The sequence below is a fragment of the Pseudopodoces humilis genome, chromosome 3 (assembly GCF_049639895.1).
Source record: "Pseudopodoces humilis isolate 2021_Gansu_Grassland_sample_001 chromosome 3, ASM4963989v1, whole genome shotgun sequence".
Lineage (NCBI taxonomy): Eukaryota > Metazoa > Chordata > Aves > Passeriformes > Paridae > Pseudopodoces > Pseudopodoces humilis.
The window spans coordinates 28,362,205-28,382,128 of NC_142202.1; the positions used below are offsets into that span (position 1 = coordinate 28,362,205).

At 36.9% G+C, this 19,924-nt stretch overlaps 1 protein-coding gene across 3 annotated transcripts in view; it reads left to right on the forward strand.

Annotated features, from left to right (window-relative positions):
• Positions 1-19,924, forward strand: part of BABAM2 (BRISC and BRCA1 A complex member 2) — a 167,150-nt gene that overhangs the window by 22,680 nt on the left and 124,546 nt on the right. For all 3 annotated transcript variants that reach the window (XM_088052735.1, XM_014261371.2, XM_005532806.3), the window contains exon 4: positions 12,786-12,880. In XM_088052735.1, the coding sequence (XP_087908861.1) occupies positions 12,786-12,880 (95 nt within the window). The remainder of the gene's footprint in view (positions 1-12,785; positions 12,881-19,924) is intronic.

Sequence of the window (19,924 nt, forward strand, 5' to 3'; positions counted from 1 at the left end):
AGCTAGTGTAGTTTGTGTATCTCCATCCTTGGGGCTATTCAGAACCCAGCTGGACGTGACCCTTTAGCAGTCTCCTGTGTTTGCCGGACTCTGAGCTGAGGGATTAGACCAGGCAGTCTGTTATGTTGAGTGTGGAGACAGGAATGTGACAAGAAGGTGCTGAGGTTCATGCAGTAACAGTTTTCATGTATTGTCAGGCAGCTCCCTTTTATAGGGCTTTCAAATTTCCCATGCTTACAGACATGATTGGACAACGGTTTCAAGTCCGCCCAACTCACTGCCCAATGATATGGGTACATCCATGCTTCAAAGGGATTGGCTGAGGTGTCTGTGGAGCTAGGCTAGTTTAGATGATCCCTGTTAAGGCGAATTATCTGTGCAGCTTATAGACGAGCTATAGCTGTCATAAGTCTCCAGTGGTGCTGATCAGCCTTAGCTATGCTGTGAGTTTGTGAAACTATGCTGTCTGGAGGAGCAGGTACATGGTGTTAACAGAAATGGTAAGCATTTAAACATTAACACTATACTTAGATAGTGTCCCTTTAGGCTGCATCATACACATGCTGTAGCTCTCCAAGACATTTTAAGTACTAAGAATTTTATTCCATTCCTTCTGCAGTTTTTTGGTTTTTTGGTGGTGGTTTTTTTTTTTTTTTTTGGTTGGTTGATTTTTATACATTATGTCATGCACTGGAAGTCCTTATCCTTTATGAATGGAAATCGACAAAATTAAGCTCCTTATATTCTAAAGTACGTTAAAGCTTCATATGGCACCTCTGAGGAAAGTTGTCTTTCCCAGAAGTTAATCAGGAACCCTACTCATGTGTTCAAGAGAAGAGGCAGGCTCATGTATCAGTCTACAATAGCTATTTTGACTTTTCTAAACATATTTCATATAATATATGAAATTATGGCTCAAGAGGCTTACTAATTATTCTTTCTCACAAAATAAAATCAGAAGATTTAAGTCCTAGCTAGTGATTATTTTAAGACAAAAGAAGTGGTTCTGCATTTCTTCAGAAGTCTTCTAAGTAATGGCTGTATTATATGAAGCCAACTGCCCTCCCAGGTTGAACTTTTATGTTAAAAATTGTTAAAATGTGTAATAAACTGAGCCTGTTGAGTCTTGATATGTTCTGCAATGTGTAGTAGATTCCACTTGAATCTTGTTTGATGACTATGATCAAGTCAAAATAAGTTTCACAGGATGACATGCTTTACAGAGTGGTATAATTTTCTGTGGGACCATTTTATCTTATACAGGGCAATGTTTGTATATTCTGAGAGATGTCTTATTTCAAGTAGAGGCTGAAGCTGTTCCTAATTTATAAAGGAAAATGGATAGACTAAAATGTCCATATGCAAGTGCACAGGCATAAAGGCTATGCCTTTATATAAGGCCTATATTCATATAGTGAATGACTGTAGTCCAGTTAAAGTACCTAGAAATATGCATTATATTTCAGTATCAAGAAATCTGGGGGGTTTTTCTCCAGTGTTCTTATATTTTTTATATCACATGCACAATTAAACAAAAAAAAACCCCAAAAACTACAGAGCATGTTATATATTTTAATGAAGAAAACCGAAAACGCTGTAAACAAGTGTATCTTTTTCATAGATTTCTAACAATAGCTGTGAATTCAAGTAATAATAATCCCCCACATTTCAGTAATACATGTTTGAAAATGCTGTGAATCATTAAGTCTCACAGCATGTGGAACAGTGATGTTCAGATTCAAGAAAGCTTTAATAATTTTATGTTTAGATCTGCAATGATGGCAGTGGAAGACAGCCATGGTGTCTAAATGGAGATTTTTAGATACTTTGTTGTAGGCTGTTGCTAGATATGTTATCTTTCAAGGGCAGAATATTTCTGCAAAGGAAAGTTGCGAAATCTGCCAGAATAAGAAGATTGGCTGAAAGTGTTCAGAGTCTCCAGTGAATGGGCTTCAGATATGGTACCAAATACAGGCTGAAGTTTATAGTTCCTTTGTGGTTTGTGTTACATCCTCTTTGCAACAGATTAGGTCTTCATGTGCCATCAATCATAACTGCTGCCACTGCACAGGCACCCTTGTAGCAATCCCAGTGTGTTAGAAACTGTTGGTGTGCAGCTTTAGGAAAGTGTAACTGCACAAAGCAATCCTGTTTTCCAAAAGATGAGAATTCACAGCTTCTTGAAAAAGGAGAAAACATACTTGCAGGCAAGGCTAACTACCTGTAGTGTAAAATAATTGCTTTGTAAACTTGTGTAGGAGCAAACATATGACTTCAGAATGGCTTGTTGGCTGTTTAATTGGGTTTTTTTAAGATGTCATGTTCACGTTACTTTTGCATGTATGCAGAGCTGCTGGAATGTTACACTGAACAATTGCTCAACTCCAGCCAGGGAACTTGGAGATACCCACAATTTTATACTGCAGAAAATACTATGCCAGTGTTCAAGATAAATTAGTTTGTCACAGTAATTGTCTTCCATCACACTTCAAGCGATGCTTTCAGAGAGGCACTTTTACTGTATTTTCCTCTGTAAGGGAAACAATTTTTTTGGTTTGTTTTCATGGTGGGAGTATTTAGAAAACTTGAACCTAGTCTTGCTAGACTGTCAGTTGAAACCTGAGATGGCCATATTGTTTTTATTAGTTCATCCAGTACTCAATGTTGTTGCATTAAACTCCATGCTTTTCTCTGTATTTGAGTTTTTCAGAATTCTTAATTGGAGTTCTAGTTACAGGAAGACTGTCTGTGATACCCTGTAAGAGGTTCAATCTGTGTTTCCAGGACAAAACTTGCTTTGTGTGATATGCAGAGGCATCCTTTATTGCTAACTGGACCATAGTATCTGCTTAGAAAACTTCAGTATTCTTTCTGAGGAAATATTTGTGTATTTTGAGGTGAAGTGTTCTGTAACTCTTGCAGATGTATCAGTCTTAGTTGGTAAAACATCAATGCAGATATCAGCAGAAATTGTCAGAATAAGCAGAGATATAAGCTGCAATTGCCTTTATAATTAAAATATTCCATTTAGAATCAAATTACAGTTTTTTTTCCAGAAAACCTTGGAATAGCTTGGGTTTGGCTTTCCTTTTTCACTCAAGCTTTTGTTGCTACTTGCTAAGGAATCTGACTTTTTTCTTTTTGCTTTTGCTCTTTACATTTTCTTTTTCAGGCACTGATGCCTCCTTCCTTCTCTGACCTTGAGTGCTGTCATCTGGAATTTCACAGTGATTAAACCATGTATTGCCCTTGCAGTGCTACTGTTCTCTGTGGCCTCTTGAATTCTAGTATTTTCATCTTCTGTCTGATTTTCACTGTTTTTATGTCAGTGGATTATAGCTCTGGGTTCTACTGCCACCACTTTGGTTTCCTTGACCTTGACAAACATTTCCTTTGTCTCATTTGAAACTCAGTTTTTAATTTTTTGCTTCTGATTTTTGTTTGTCAGAGGCTTACTCTTTTTAGTTATGGGCCTTAAAGGAGGAAATCAGTCTTGCTGCCTAACCAGTCTAAGAATATTGCCCATAATACATGGTACAAAATTTCTTGGTTTTATTGGTTTCTTGGTTTTATTTTATTACTCTTTCAGTAATTTAATTCCAGTCTTCCTGTGGATTTCTATTTTAAGAAAGTAACTAAGAACAAACAAAAAGATAGAGAACAGCCCGATCTCCTTATTGCCCCTTTAAAAGCTGCTTTTCCAAATTATTTGCTATACACTTGTTTATTGTGCCAATAAACAATTGTAAGAATTATTTTTCAAGTTACTGTAAGTTTTAAGATTCTCATAAATATGTTGCTGCGATGCATGTGTTAATGTTTTTTGCACCATTAGGTTATGTTACACAGGCTGTATTTTGGTTGAGGCTCTTATGGGAAGGACTTTCTGGTTGCTGTAATTCAGATTATACTTAGGTGTTATTCTTATCTGTATGACAAATGTTGTTTTACTGGGTCATGCAACTTATCAAAGATTTTACCAGCAGTATGTTGTCTGAAGTTTGTCTGATTATTGCTTTATGTGGCAGGAGTAATTAATCTTTTTCCTCAGTAACCTATTAATGAATGTACCTAATGGGAGTGTAAAGAGAGAGTCTAATCTTACACTTATTTCTTCTTTGAATACAAAATTTTCAGCAATTTCTTCCCCTTTTAAATAATCACTTTCCTCTTATTTGGGTTCTTTGTTCACTTTTTCTTATGTTCTGGACTTCTCTTGAGCAAGTAATTTACAGAAGATTTTGCAGTTTTAAGTCAGTGTATTTCTTCATCAAGGGAAATGACCATAGAAGTATGAACAAGTGTGGACTTACAGAGGCTTAAAAAATGTTACATTAGGTCTTCACAGTGGTATTGCTGTAGTGCCTTGTTACCTTGCTCTTTCCTCCTTTTTTCTCCTGTTTGGGCTGCACATGCTGGTGATGGTCTCAGATCCATTTGCTTGAATCTATTTATCCTTTGCCTTCACCTTTCCTTTCCTTTTCTCAACGACCCAGTGTCTCTGTTTTAATTTCTCCAGAGTTGCCTGGCTTTAATTTATACCAATATCTTATCCCATCTTGAATTATCTGTTGTTCTCCTAGAACTAAGATTTCTGAGAAGGCAGTTGCCCAGCTACATAACTGCAAGTTACTGAGCTTATCTTGATGCCTTCTTGCTTAGCTTGGAATCCACTTTACTTAATGCTACTCCATTTTGCAGGCTTTCCCACTTTACAAAAAAACATACTTTCTGTAGTCTTACAGCTCTTTTTTTTCCCTCCTACAGCTGCATTTGTCAGTTGAAGTTAAAGGAAAAAAAAAGGACCCACACCTGAAACCCTTTGTCCGAGAATGAAATTAACATCCTGCAAATTCTTTCTATTTCTGTCTTCTGTTGGAAAAGTGGGACTTCATTCACTAACCTAATCATAGGTGTCTGAACTCTGAGGTACCCAAGGAATACCTTGCTTGGCCATTTCAGCTTCTGATCCACAGGCCACTGATGTCTCTGAAAACCATAGCTGCCATAAATGTCCCCTGAGGCATTTAAAATGAGACTAAACAATTTTGTTTAATCAGCTGCACCAAGTTTATGGAAAATTGGTCTTTCACAGCTTTGAATGCAATGGAGCAGCTAGAAATTCTTCTGGAGTGTCATAGAGGTGCTGAGAAGTTGGTTTGTCTTTTTCTAATGCAATCCAATAATTTTTTTTCAAACCATCCCTCCATTATGAGATGGTTTTGAGTCTTTAAGCTGACTTTTCTGCCTTTCCTTTTCTGATATATTGATTCGCACATCAAGTCAGAAATTAAGATCAAAAACATCCTTTACTTGTGGGAAGAATAGCCTGTCAGCAGTAGTACCACAGCAAAACAGAATTACTCATGTACCTTTTTCAGTAGTAGTAGTTTCGTATTTAACAAGTTTTACTGTTATTTCAGGAACTAATCTTTCTTGTCAACCAATTAGAAAAGGATTCTATAGGTATTATATTACTGTTTTTGATTTAATGCTTGCAGAGCAAATTCTTTAGTGTGGAATCCAGTGACAAGGATTCCAGGCAGGTCTGCATTTAGTTAATTTAAATCCTTTCATACTGCTGACTGCACTGACTTAGTATCTTGGTTGCAGGTTGTAGTGAGTAACTGATTATTTTTGTATCTGTAAAGACAATTAAAACTGGTTGGTTTAAGTAAGTATTTGTTAACAGAAGAGACTGTTCAGTGGTTCTTGTCTGCAGTTTTTGTGGTGTTGGGGGTTAGGTGTCCTTCCTTTCTTTCCTTATCTCCTATAGAATTTTTCCCATTAGTTTGGGGGAACCTGTCTGCTGGTACTTACTGGGTGCTTGAGAAGACAAAGAGTTTGGCTGGGCCAGGGAGAAGGGGGGCAGGTAAAAGGGAGGGTGGGGCAGCTGCTGGCTGGCTTGATCCTTCAGCTTCAGAGCAGGACACCCTCAGAGCTGTTGTTGCTTGGGGAAAGGAATTTGCCATAATCCAGATGGAGCTGCTGCTGCTGCTTCTTCTTCTTCATCTCCTTTGGCTTCTTCATCTTCTTCTTCTTTGTTGTCTTCTTCTTTGTCATCTTCATCTTTTTTGTCTTCTTTGTCTTCATCTTCTTTGTCTTCTTCTGCATCTTCTTCATCTTCATCTTCATCTTCTTCTTCTTCTTCATTGTCTTCATCATCATCATCTTCATTGTCTTCTTCGTCTTCTTCATCTGTGGACCCTGCACCCCCTGTCCTGCCTGGACGTGTGGCAGTGCCAGCCACCGCTGCGGAGCTGCTGATACACCTCAGCCATCGGCCTGGGATCTCAGCTCATCCCTGCTGTTCCATCTGAGTGTTCCTCACAGCCCTGCAGGAGCACCAGGACTGACTGCCCGAGGGGGTCTGTGAAGCAAAGCCTCTCCTCCATCCCTTCCTGTCTCAGCCGAGAAGGCTGTCACGGGGTCCCTGGTTCTGTTCTGTTGTTAACGCTGTACTTATTGTTGTTTGTTTGCCTTGTTATACATACTAATAAAGAACTGTTATTCCTATCCCCAGATCTCTGCCTGAGAGCCCCTTGATTTCAAAATTATAATAATTCAGAGGGAGGGGGGTCTACATTATTCATTTTAATTCACTACATTTTTCATTTCCATTCACTGTTTTCCCTAGCAGACACCTGTCTTTCAAACCAAGACACATGGCTACTAGAAGAGACAGGTTAGAATTTTGAATTGATGGATAATATAATTCTGGATTTTCCTTTTTAGTACTCAACAAGAGCACTTACTGTATTTTCCCAGAACTGATTCTGCACATAGTTTGGTCTCTTGCTTCAGCAATTGCTTTATTATCTATGGATGCATTTCATGATCAAGTTGCATTTGGATTTCTTGAAAACCAAATGGGTTGATCTACTGCATAGCAAATTGGGTTCAAATTGATCTTATTCTAGGTTGCAGTGGCCACACGTTTATTCTACATACTTAGTGCTGACTTAAAAATTCTTGGTGTCAGAAGAAACTGAAGCATATAGATATCCTTTCAAAAGTAGAGTTTGGGAAGTTAACTGGTGGGCTGCTTCCTAATTTTGCTGCTGTTGATTAAACAGGGATGTTAATGCAGTGGTACTCCCTAGTATAACATTTTTCAGTACTACAAATTTATAGTATGGTTTAACAAAGAAGAAAAATACCCCAAAAATGAAGTTACTAGGAGAAGAAAAATTGGATAGGCCAGTGGGAAGTGATTGTAGACATTTTAGAAATTTCTCAGTTTCTTGTTGGGAAACACCTGTGTTGCTTGTAGTCAATTGTTATTCCTCTGTTAGATTTGCTTATGCATTTTGATAGATGAGAAAAGAGCAGCCCATGTGGGTTTTAAAAATATATATAAATTTAAGTGTTCCTATTTCTATCTTTTTGCCTGTGAGGAGCAAATTAACTTTTCTTTTGAAGTTCTGTGAAGTAAAATGTTTCAACATTTAATGCTGTTTGCCTGAGGAGAAAGAAAGGAAGAGAAAGAAATATTTTTTGGTAATTGGAAATATAATTCCATCAGACTAATTACTGGCTGATGTATCTACAGCAATGAGGTAAGTATGGTCTGAGTGTGAAGGTTTTGCTTGCCTTGCTCTTACGCTTGAATAGTCAGTAGTACTGTGGAGCGCCACACAGTTGGCCTTCCATCAAGGGAATAAGGACAGAGTTGAAACATATGCAAAACTAGAAACTTGTGCTGGAGACACAAGGAAAAGGGTATTTGTGTCATTTGAGTGAGAAGAGGAGAGAATGCAGGACTATATTGATTTTTTTCATTTTTTTTTTCCTCCAAGTTTAAAATTGTAACTAAGCACACTAATTTTGCATATGACTTTATTGGTTAAAAGTCTAACTTAGTTTTACTTTGATTTACTCCAGCACCATTGTATTTGAAGACGGTGAGCCACAGATAATATCATGTAAGCATTAAATATATAATATTATGTTATAAAAGTGGCTATTTCTTGTAGGTCAAAGTAAACTGTTAACTTGTGATTCAAAACATTTAACACCTTATATTATGTAAACTTACTGCAGAGGCTAGTGTTAATATTTTATGTATGGTTTTATGTATAAAACCAGATTTGCATTGGCTGTTGTGATTGTTTAAATACCTTTTATTTGAATGTAATGAAACATTTTTTATTTGCACATAAATGTAAAAAAAGTTCTGCCAAGCAAACTTAACTGTAGTTTTAAATTTTCTGGGCTTTGATATTTAACAAGAACAAAACTCAGCTTTAGGATGGATTCTCTTAATATGTAGTCTGATTTGTTACTGTGTGTTTTTGCTGCTGTAACTTAGGAAAATAGTGCATGCTTATAGCTGCAAATAGAGTAAATGCTTTCAATGGTGCCTAACCTTTTCTGTTCTAGTATGTAAATTAAGCAAGACATAAGTGAAACTGTATGGAATAGGGGAGCAAAGAGCAGGAATGTTGGAGAGACTGGGGATGATGTGTATAGATAGCTGATACGGTCAAAAAGAAGTGTTTTTTTTCTTTTGTTTGAGGAACTAGCTGAACATCTGGATTAATGGCAGAAGTGAGACTTAATAGAATAAGATTTTACTGAGGGAATATTCTTTTCATTTTTAAATACATAAAAGTTGTTCTAAGGTCAAATATTTAATAGTAAGATGTCGTTTTTAACTTTCAGAATGAAAGCCACTGATGATAGAAAATCACTGCTCTTTTCTAACTTTTAACAATGAAGTGGAAATAACATTTTGTTCTGTCCTTTGTCTCTATTAAATTGTCAGCCACCCTGTGTGAGGTTTGATTGTAGCAGAATAAACTAGGGTTTACATTTAGCTAAAAACCTACAGTACTGTAGGAAGGAGGGCTGTCCTGTTTTGGAAGACAGGTGTCTGGTAGGGAGGGCAGGAGCCTCCCTTGGAATGAAAAAATGTAAAATTCTTCTCTTTGAATTATTATAATTTTGAAATCAAGGGGGTCTCAGGCAGAGATCTGGGGATAGGAATAGCAGTTCTTTACCAGTATGTACAACAAGGCAAACAAACAACAATAACTACAGCATCAGCAAAAAGAACAGAACCAGGGACCCCATGACAGCCTTCTTGGCCAAGACAGGAAAGGATGGAGGAGAGGCTTTGCTTCACAAACCCCCTTGGGTGGGCAATCCCGGTGCTCCTGCAGGGCTGTGAGGAACAGTCAGCTGGAACAGCAGGGATGAGCAGAGATCCCGGGCCGGTGGCTGAGGTGTATCAGCAGCTCCACGGTGGAGGCTGGCACTACCACACATCCCGGCAGGGCTGGCGGTGTGAGGGGCCCACAGATGAAGAAGAAGAAGAAGCAAAAGAAACAGCTCCTTCTGGGTTATGGCAAATTTCCTTCTCTAAGCCACAACACTCCAAGAGTGTGTCCTGCTCTGAAACCAAAGAAACTAGCTAGCCCTCAGCTGCCCCTGCCCTCCCCTGCCCCCCTTCCTCCCTGGGCCCAGCCAAACTCCCTGTGTTTCTCAAGCACCCAACCAATACCAGCAATCAGGTTTCCCCTCAACTAATGGGTAAAGATTCCACAGGTGAGAAGGACCAAAAGGAGGGACACCCAATCCCCAATGGTACTATAGGAAGGAGGGCATAAATTATACATTTCTCTTTAATTAGAGCATGAGAACAATAGCATCATTTTTAATTTCCATAGGGTTGTAAAATAGTTCAAGTATGGTCTTAGCAATAGTGTTTTGTGAATGTGTAATTAACAGGCACTGAAGTACTAGTTTTATATATTCTGAAGCCTAGAGAACCTATATAACGTGTTCTTTTAGAAATTGAATTCACTGTCGGAAAAACAATCTTGATATACACATTGGCATTAATATTGATATGTTTGGTCTCAAAGTGACTTTTATTGAAAAGACTTGGGAATTTCGATTTGAGGCATGTTTACCCTGGACAAGGAGAAGCAATTTTAGCAATTATAAATAATTATGAGTTACAGAAAATCAAGTATCACAATGTTAATTTTTACGCTGGATTCTGTCCATTGTACCCGAATAGTTCCTTGGTAGCAGTAGGTCATAAACACTTTTAAAATCCAAATATCTGCATAGTTGGTCATTCACTGTGGATAAGGACTCATAATGCCACTGATATTTAGTGAAAGAAGGGGTCTGACAGAAGGTGGTAAAGAACAAATATGAGCATGTGAGATTGGTAATGGATTGGTTTATCCAGCTGTGATATAATGTACCTGACATTGGTTTGACTACACATCAGAGGTGAGTGGTCAGAAGAGGGTACCATCTCCACAAGTCCCTAATCCCACAGCATGAACCACTGTATGGCATATGCAGCTGACCTGGACCCCAAATTGTTAAAGTTTATCACTTTGCACTTGTTTATCACTTGTTAAACATACTAAGTGTTAATAATGCCAACTTTAATTTACTCTTATATTGAGCACTGTATATAATGGTGTTCTGGGAGCTGCTGTGAGTTCACACTGTGAAAGGAAAGGGTTTTTACCTACTTGAACATCATGTTGCACCTACTGCCACAGCATTCCTGAGGTTCACGCCTTACTGTGCAGGTCGTAGAGGTGGATACGGATTATTGCCAATCTCACTACTCAAGCAGAGTCTTGTACCTGCCTCGTGATGTAGGGTTCTGTAATAGTTTTTCACTTATCAAATGTGGAGGTGTAACATCAAAAATATGCTGTTATTTTGATCCTTCTTTTATTCTAAGCAGCTTTTTTTAGTATGTGTGTAGTTGGAGTGCAGCTCCTAAATGAGCTGAGCTGTAGATATATCTATCTACTCTGTTTCACCAACTCTGTTAAAGCAAGAATACAGAGAATGAGAAGCATATAGCTAGCACCTGAAGTATGAAGTATTTGCTAAATGAGTTACTTAGTATCACACAGGAGCATGGCAGAAGCACAGGTACAGTCCTTTCCTTTGGAGTAGCATTGGGCTGCCTAAGTCATGGGCCTAGCTTTATCATTGTGTTGTGTTCTGATTTATTCATAACATGCCTCTTTCAAAACTCAGTCAAAGAATGTATTAAGGTTAATCTCCTTCAGTCTATAACCTCAAGTTCACTGCTCTTTATGCAGAGTTTGATGAGGTTGTTGAAGGGAGCCATGCATGACATTTTAATTGTAATAAATATCAAGGAAAGTGTTGTGGTAGTGTAGGAACTGCCCAGTCTAGTAAACATCAACTTTTTTTAATTCTTCAGTGCTGTATTACAGTTTAAGCAAGCTAGTAATTATTTTTTCCTTACTTAATATAGGTGCATTTCCTGTTGCAATTGTATGCCTTTTCCTCCAGGACTGCCCAGTTTGTTCTTGTAAATGAAATTTAAATGTAATTAAAGGTTTTATTTCTATTTTGAGTGTGTTGGGAATTTTAATTGGCAGACCTCTGCTATTTTCTGCGCCCTATACTTACATGTGCTCCTGACAGCTCTGAAAAGAAGGTAGGAGTGCACACAGGAGAAACCCACACTGTGCTCTGCTCATCACATGATCAGTGAGTTAGTTATTTGGAGCCATACTGTAGAGAATACCTAACCCACACTGGTCAGTGGCTTCTTGGCCATGAGCCTTCATCCTCTGCAATTAATCTTCATGGCATCCTTGCTTCCAGGCAAGGTCAAGATAGGTTTACAGAATATTCGCAATTAAAACTGTCATGCTAAATGCCTTGAGGTGGTGTCATCACTGAGCCAGCAATGTGGCTTTGCAGGATTTGTTCATCTAATGCTTTTTTCCAGTTCTGCATTCACAGTTTCTTAAGATATAAAAAGTGGTATAACTTTCTCTGAACAGAATTGTTTGTAAGGATTACCATGCTGGTTTTACTTTGCTGTACAGATTTTAAATTAGTCGTAATATGTAGTAAACAGTCTTTTTTAATTATGTCTGCTACATCATAAATCTGTTCTATGCAAAAGCTCAGTTATTTTTTTGTATTATCATAAAGAATGATGGAGAGGTAGACAAGTAAGGCTAGAAACACTTATTTTTATTGTTAAATTTTTTTTTTGATTAGTGGGTGGGTTTTTTTGAAAGCTCAGATGCATATGACTACCTCTTGATCTGTATGAACTCTGAAGTATGTGTACTAGTGAAATACTAGAACCCAAATTGCTTTTAATTGCCTATCTTGTGACACTGGCAAGATGAGAGAACTCAGTGCCAAGCTGTGATGAAGTCTTATATTTTCAGTTAATTTTCGTCTCTCCATTTAAATGTGCAATACTGCATTTCTCTTGGCCAGAATTTGGGTAGTTGGAATAGTTCCTATTGAACTGTGTATTCTTCCTTCTAAGAGTTGGCGGTGATAAGGAGAAGAGAGGGAGTAAGTGCTACTAATTTTTAAAAGCTCTGGTATTTTGAAAATCATGATCTTAGTAGTTTGCAGTTGACTTTTAATAGACAAAACACAGCCACCTAAATAGGGTACTCTTTATTAAAACAAGATCACTTTTCTAACTCAGGGTTTTTTTGAGGCAACCCTCAATAGTGTTTGAATTGCCATTTGAGATACAAAGCAATAATGTATTTCATGTTTCATTGCTTGCAGAGGAGGAAGAAGCTGTGCCTCAGGAATTTGTCTTTATCCCCTAAAATATCTGATGCTTATCTTGCATGTGAATTTTTGTAAAAATTATATGGATATATACATGAAATATATGTAATGTAGCTGTCAAATTCTATGTTAAAAAATGTGTGTTTTATGTGATTATTTTTTTGTTTTTAAGCACATATATAAAAGTGCAAACAATGGTTTCATTTACTGCTTTTCAGGGGATATTATTTTTAATGCTCACTATCCTGACCTGCCACCAGATTTTATCTTTGGAGAGGATGCTGAGTTTTTGCCAGATCCTTCTGCCTTGCATGTAAGTACTTTACTGTCTGAGAACATTACACCTTGCAGAGATACTTGGCTTTTTTAGAATAGCTTTAGCAACAGGAATTTTATAATAATGCGAAATAAAAAAGAAACACCCCTTTTATCTCACCGGTATTTTGAGTGTAAACACATTGCTTTCTAAGGTGGTTTAAATTTGAAACTATAAATGAGGAGAGAGACAAAGTTTAAAACATTTTAATCAAGACAATATTACTTTTATAATAGTTACTTCGAATATCTGTAAAAATATGTTTATTTAAATCTGACCATCTTAAAGGATTTGGCTCAGAAAAAAAGTTGATAAATTGTGTCTTTAAAAGCATTTATCTCTAAAATGAAGTAGTGTAATTTGGTGTCATATTGTTGATTTTTGTTTTCTGTTGAGGAAAGGTATATCTAATTAATGTTGCGGGAACCACTGCATCAAAGAAAGCCATCTGCTCATATGTGTTAGGGCTATCTAGACAAAGAAATTACCTTCTAAAAGGTGTGAGGAACAAAAATAAATGAGAAAATACTTTGATGCAGCCTTATTACTACAGAAGAAGAACACCACAACATGAAACCAAGTGTTTTGTTCACTAGTCACAGTTCACTACCTCAAGTAGTAAAGCCTTGTTTGGAGAAGCTATCAGTGCTTATGCTTTTACAATACTTCTCCCTCTCAAAACTGAATAGTAGTTACTAATATGACTGTGCAGAGCCCTCACCTGCAGCTCCTCTTCTGCTTTATGAGCACATCTCCAGAGCTCCCCGAAAGAAGTTGGTGTCTGTTGTGCTGTGGTATGTGGGTGTCATGAGGGAGGTTGAACATGCCTTGATGCATGACATGACTAGTGTTGGGTTTTGGTTTTACTTTTCACTTCATATTAAGTTATATACAAAAATCAGAAGAATTTGTTTTAATGATTATTTTTAGCATACCTAATAGAACTTTTAAAAGGTGAATGTCATATTTATTTTCTTCTCCTGGTCACTTTGCTGTTAAGCTCACAAACTCCTTTGGGTAGAAGGCATGGTGCTGATGAACAGCTATTTCATTATGCTAGTTTATAGAAAAGGTTTTTTCTTTCTATGGCAATTCTATAATTGTTTTCACATTCCTTTATTTACTTATTCTATTTTCCTCTTTTTCTCATTTGTTTCACAATCTTACAACCTCCTGAGAAGTGTTCATATTAGCAACTTCTTTTTATAGTTGATATTAAAAGAAGAGAAGCACCTTTTAATGTACTGGAAAACAGAAATTAATAACAAATTGCAAATGAGATAAAAAATCATTCGGGACATCTTGCAGAAATGCTGTTCAGATGGAAAAGCTTGCTGAGAGTGGTACAGTGCCATATTTCTCATGTGAAAAGAAGTCACAAACAGTTGTGATCTACAGGAAAACGTGCAAAGATAAAAACATCCTTATTTTTCTTTTGTTCTTCCATTGTTCATTAATGATGCTTCTTTTGGGAGTGTTGCTTTTCTCCTGCCTATGAACAAACTTCTTGCCTTTTTTGCTGGAAAGCAACTTGGAAGAGCCATTTGCTTCTTGATGCATAATGAGATATTAACCAGTCTATTTGAAAGTAATTAGAACAAACCGAAGAAGAAATCTGCAAGCCAGCAATGTTCCTTTGGTCATTATGCCTTACTGAAGCGTTCACTATGTAAATGTAACCCTCAGTTTGTCCTGATGGTATCAGAGCATGTTATTTCCACCTTGCAGCTGTGGTCTACATAGTGTACCTTTAGTTTTGCATTCACTGTTTAATCTAACATAAGTTTTTTTCTTCAGAATGTTTCATTAGCAATAACTTGCTTTTTATGCTAAGTCTTTGAATAGCTCCCTTTTTTTTCCACAAATGTGACAGCTGTTTAATGAAGATAATTTTAATTGAATTCTAAGATATTAGCAGAATTCTTAAATATGTTAACATAGCTGTCTACTGACTAGAAGTAAAATACAGATTAGCACATTGACCATAATTTAATGCTCTTAATCTTGAGCAGTCTTCAGATACTTCTGATAAACAGTTCCTGGCATTTAAAACAGAATCTGCCATGCACAAAAGCATGTAGATGTTATTCAGTGAGGAGCACAGTCTCTAAGTAAGTAGTATGTGCCATTGGATCTGTGGGAATTCTGACATTGAGCCTGCATGCACTGCTCTCATCTGTCTGAGCATCTTGTTTTCCAAGAAGTCATCATATGTTGTTAGATGGCTTTGAGTCAGGGATTATGCTTAGCTTGAAAGGAGAACCAGGTACTCCAGATTCCACAAGCTCGTGTGGCTCTAATAGAGGTTGTCAGGCGACTTCCCTGAAGATATTTGAATGGCTGTGTTGCAGATCATTTTAGTCATTCTTCAGTTTCCATAGCCATGGGCAGACCTTCCAGTTAGATGTTCATCTGAGCATGGTAATAGGTGTTCAGTTAAGCAGCTGTTAGCCAAACAGCTAAAGCAAGATTCCAGGAATTCTGCATTTTAAAAAGTGAATGCTGTAGAGGAATAGTTCATGTTTTGTTTTTTTTTCCCCCGGAGTAATCCTGAATGATTAGGCCAGTATTTCAGCAGTAGAGCGATGTGTTGAGCACTCTTGTTTTATAAGCAGGGCTAATGCTTTCTTGAATTGAGACTGCAATTGCAGAATCAAGTAGAAAATGCTCATTTAAATTTAGTTTTGCTTTTGTGTCTTGCACAAACATTAACATCAATTGGATTTGAAACTGAGCTTGAGTCTCAAGTTCAGCACTGCAAAGTACGTGCTTCATTGCATGTCTTACCAGTAGTGGTTATTCTGCTGGTCGCAGGGTCTAACTGTGTGCATGCTGATCTTGCTGATGATGTCAGCATTGTAGAGCACTTCAGTGGTGGGGTAAGTGGTCCTTTTGGTTTGTTATACAGTTTTAATTACAGTCAGGGGGCTAAATTCTTTAGGTTGGTGGTGCTGTTCATGTTCATAGAGTTATTGAAAGGAAACATTTTTACATTTTATTTCATTAAGAATGTTTTCCTCTCAAATGCATTTGATACTTGCATGTATAGTATACATAAATAAAATCAGCTTCTCAGAATGTAAATAGAAAAGTTCTTTCCTGCTCTAGTGTTTATTCATTCTGGATGACAAGTATTAGAAATGTACTTTAAAAACAACCTATGATTCACTCCATTCTGATTAAAAATTCAGTTGGCACACAACCAGATTAGTGATTGTGTATGGATGAGATTAATTTGAAGCTCATTACAATGACGCCAGTTTGAGTAACAAGAATTGTTTGTTATGTTAGCCTAGTTAATTGTTAATGTGAGCCAGTTAATAGCTGAAGTGCTTATTCAAAATGTTAACCCCATTTTCTCAATGATTTTGAATTATCTTCTGTTTGGCAAAGAGGATACAATAGAAGTATAAGCAAGGTAACTGTCAGTTTAAGGAAATGGGTGTCTTAGTATTCTACTTCAGGTCTCCAGCTAGTCTCCCCAGAATTATTCTGCCTACCCACTGCTATCAAGAAGACTTCAGTAGCCTTAGAGAGAATGGAAGCAAGAGGACATGAGCGTTTCCTGAAGCCTACTAAGTGCTGAATATGTCCGTGTGGGCTAAGTGTATAGCATATTCCATGTGGCAATACTTAGTGCTGCATTTGCATGGGAGGAAGATAATGTCATCACAGACAATGCCCATACCTAGCATTGGGAGGACTGTTTTCCCTCATGTAATTGTTGACACTGAGTATAGATTCCAGTCACTGTGGAGTTAATTCAGTTCATTGTGCTACTCTAGTGTATTGGCTGTCATACTCTATATCTTGTGTAGACCAATGTTTGTTTTTAAGTTCTTGTATTTGTGCTTATTAGACTCACTGGACTATATGAGGACTATGGTGAAGGTTGTATTTTTTTTCTGTGTCTCTGTTCAAAGTCTTAATCATTATTTCTGTTGGTTGCTGAGTTAGCATTTAATGGATAGCAAGGAGACTCTTTAAATATACCCCTCTTTCATTAATTGTTCTTTATTTGCTCAGAGCAAATAGAGCATGAGGCACGTATTTAACAATGTCAGTTGTCCCCTTGCTCACAGTAACTCCAAAAAAGCTCAAACACCCCTTATATTAACTAACGCTTTTTGAACTGTTTTGTTCTAAAAAGTCTGTCAGTTGTATTGTTAGCAAGGATTCAGATGTTATGTGTTCTAGTGTGAGCACTCCCCATAAGGGCAATGAGCTTAATGGTTTTTGGAGTGTGATTTTAAAATATAAAGCCACAGAAGTGGGTTCTGCTTGTTTGAGAAATGCATGGGTAAGTTTAACCTATTTAGCTCTTCTGTGTGCTCTATTTCAAATGGCAGCAGCAGATTTCATTCTTGGACCCTCTAACCTGTTGCTCTTATATTGAAAGCCTTAAATTACTTTGGCTTCAGTTGAACTTGGGGAATTTAAGTGAAACACAATCAAAATTCCATCCTTCAATTTATTAGAAGTTTTTTTCCCTTGTTTAGAACTGCTTTATATTCTCATTTATTGTGTTCATTTTTCAGCCATGTCTTGACTTTATATGTCAATATGTGTTTTGATTATTTATAATCCTATGTTATTTAACATTTAATTTTCTGAAATAAACATTAATTCTGAAATTTTTTTGTTTCTGTCCCGCTCTATTGATCCTACCTATTTGTATATATGGGAATGCAGGTATGTGTGCATATGTGTGTGTGTGTGTGTATATATATGTATGTATGTATGTAGGTATGTATATATGCATATATGCATGTAGGTATGTATATATGCATATAGTCACTGCAGCCTTGCTGAAGTTTGTCTGGTATTAATAGGCAATGGAAAAAAAATCACATTTTATACCGCCAGAGAAGTAAGTTATTCAGGAACTTTCCCAAGAATTTTTTGACTGGTATTGTTGGCACTTACACATTTTTGTCCACATTTTTGAACAACAGAGATATGCCAGTGCAGCATTCCTTTTAAAGCCATATCTGAAAGAATGTAATTTTGAATATATTTTGATCTGGTTTCTGAGCTCCAGAATGTTCCTCAGGGAATCACAAAATCACAGAATAGTTAGGGTTGGAAGGGTCTTTTGGAGACGATCTGGTTCAGTTCGTGCCAAGCTGAATAAGTACTAGGTTAAGAATGAGAAATCCCCAAAAGAGGATTCTGGCTGGGGATCCTCTCCTGGCATAGCCTGGCCAGCTTGACTGCAGCCTGCATGAGGCCAGTATTCAGGAGGTCCTTCTGGGAAGTATCACAGTGCTGAGAGCAAGTGTTAGGATTATCTGTGTAGATGTGATGATGGCTATACAGTCCAGCAGAAGGAATTCGAGAGGATGACAGAAAGAAAGGTTTTCCTGTTGTCTTCCAATCTTTGAGTCCATCAAGACTTTTCTACACTGGGAAAGTAGTCCTTTTTCTCCTTATTTTAGTATTTTTCATTTCTCTTGCAGCCTTTCATTTTTGTCCTTTTTGTCTAGAGTTGCTAATATTTATAGGGCTGAGAGATGGTTAGCCACATTGTCATTTTCTAATGACAATTAGAAAATGTACAATTTAATTAAATTGTATATATGTAAAATTACTTTGTCATTTTTTTTTCATATAAAATCATTGCATATATTTACCTGACTTTCTTTTTGCCAAACTTCAGCGTTTTCTAGCACAGTGTATAAAACATGGCTTTCTGTCTCAAGTGTAAGCAGAAGAGAATATGCTGGGGTTAAAAGTTGTGCTGTACTTAATCGCAGCATTTTGGCTGGACTTTTCAACTAGTGAATCCAGAAATGGAAAAAAAGAAAATCTATAGTTTGATAATACTTCTTTAATTTCAAGGGAACAAAATATCTGTTAAGCTACAAATTTTTGCCTTTCTTGCTCAAGTCTTGCTGGTCTAGAAAGCAAAATTCATTTTGTTAGTTTTGTAAAGAGATGCAGAGGGAACATTTCCTTCAATATTTTGGCACAAGCATCTCTGATAATCTCTCCCTAGAATATGAAAAATCCAGAATATTAGCTTTTAAAATAGAGCATTTTAGTCCTGGAAAGTTTTTGGAGAGCATTAGGAATGTGCATGGACTGAAGGATGGCAAAGTGGGAGAAAATGTTTTTCTGCCATACTAACTAAAGTGCATGTGATGAAGGACATAATCTCTGTGCACTAGTAAAATAAGGGGAGAAAACATTTTATGGTTTTCCATTCATAGCATTGTTGTAGGAAAAAATATTTTTCATTTGTCATTTGTTTGACCATATTTTTCATGGTCATGGATTTAGATGGGCCAGAAATTTGGACCAGAATAACAGGATGCTTAAATCTTAGTGTAAAATGCTGAAAAAGATGTTTAGGCTTGCATGTGTTTCCTTTGCAGGAAATACAGTCCTTGCTTGTGGTAAGGGTGGTATAATGAATTCCAGAAAATCATTCATTTTTGAGCCATAGTCCATACCAAATATATAACGGTGGATATCCCAAGCCAGACATATGAAAGCAGAACATCTTTTAGGTGGAAGTATGTTAGTACAATGATAATGTGTTGGCATTTGTAATTCTTTAATGAAAACCAACAAACTGGTAATGTACTTCTGACTATTTATTGCTTCAGTTTATTAATATATAATCATACTTTACTTGAGCAGTGTTTTGTTAAAAATTATGAAAAAAGTATTACCAGAAAAACTAGTGGAAAATGGAAGGATTCTGGCCCTTACGTGTGGTGTTACTGTGACAATATACTGCTGCTTCCTTATAATAACTAGAAACAGTAAGAAATAGCATGTCTTGAAGCTTGTTAGATTTTTAGAAACATGTTTACAAGAGGCTTGGGTAGGAGTGGCGGTTTTTTTGAGAGAAAAGACTGACTCTAGAGCAGTCTTCCTGAATTGAGAATACATTCAAATTCTGTATAGTATACTCATTGAATTCATGTTGATGTGCTATTATAATTCATTTTCTGTAGAAGAAGTTGGTCATTGCTTATGAATATTCAAGTAGAAAAAAGATTTGAATTAACTGATTACAGAAGGACAGTTAGA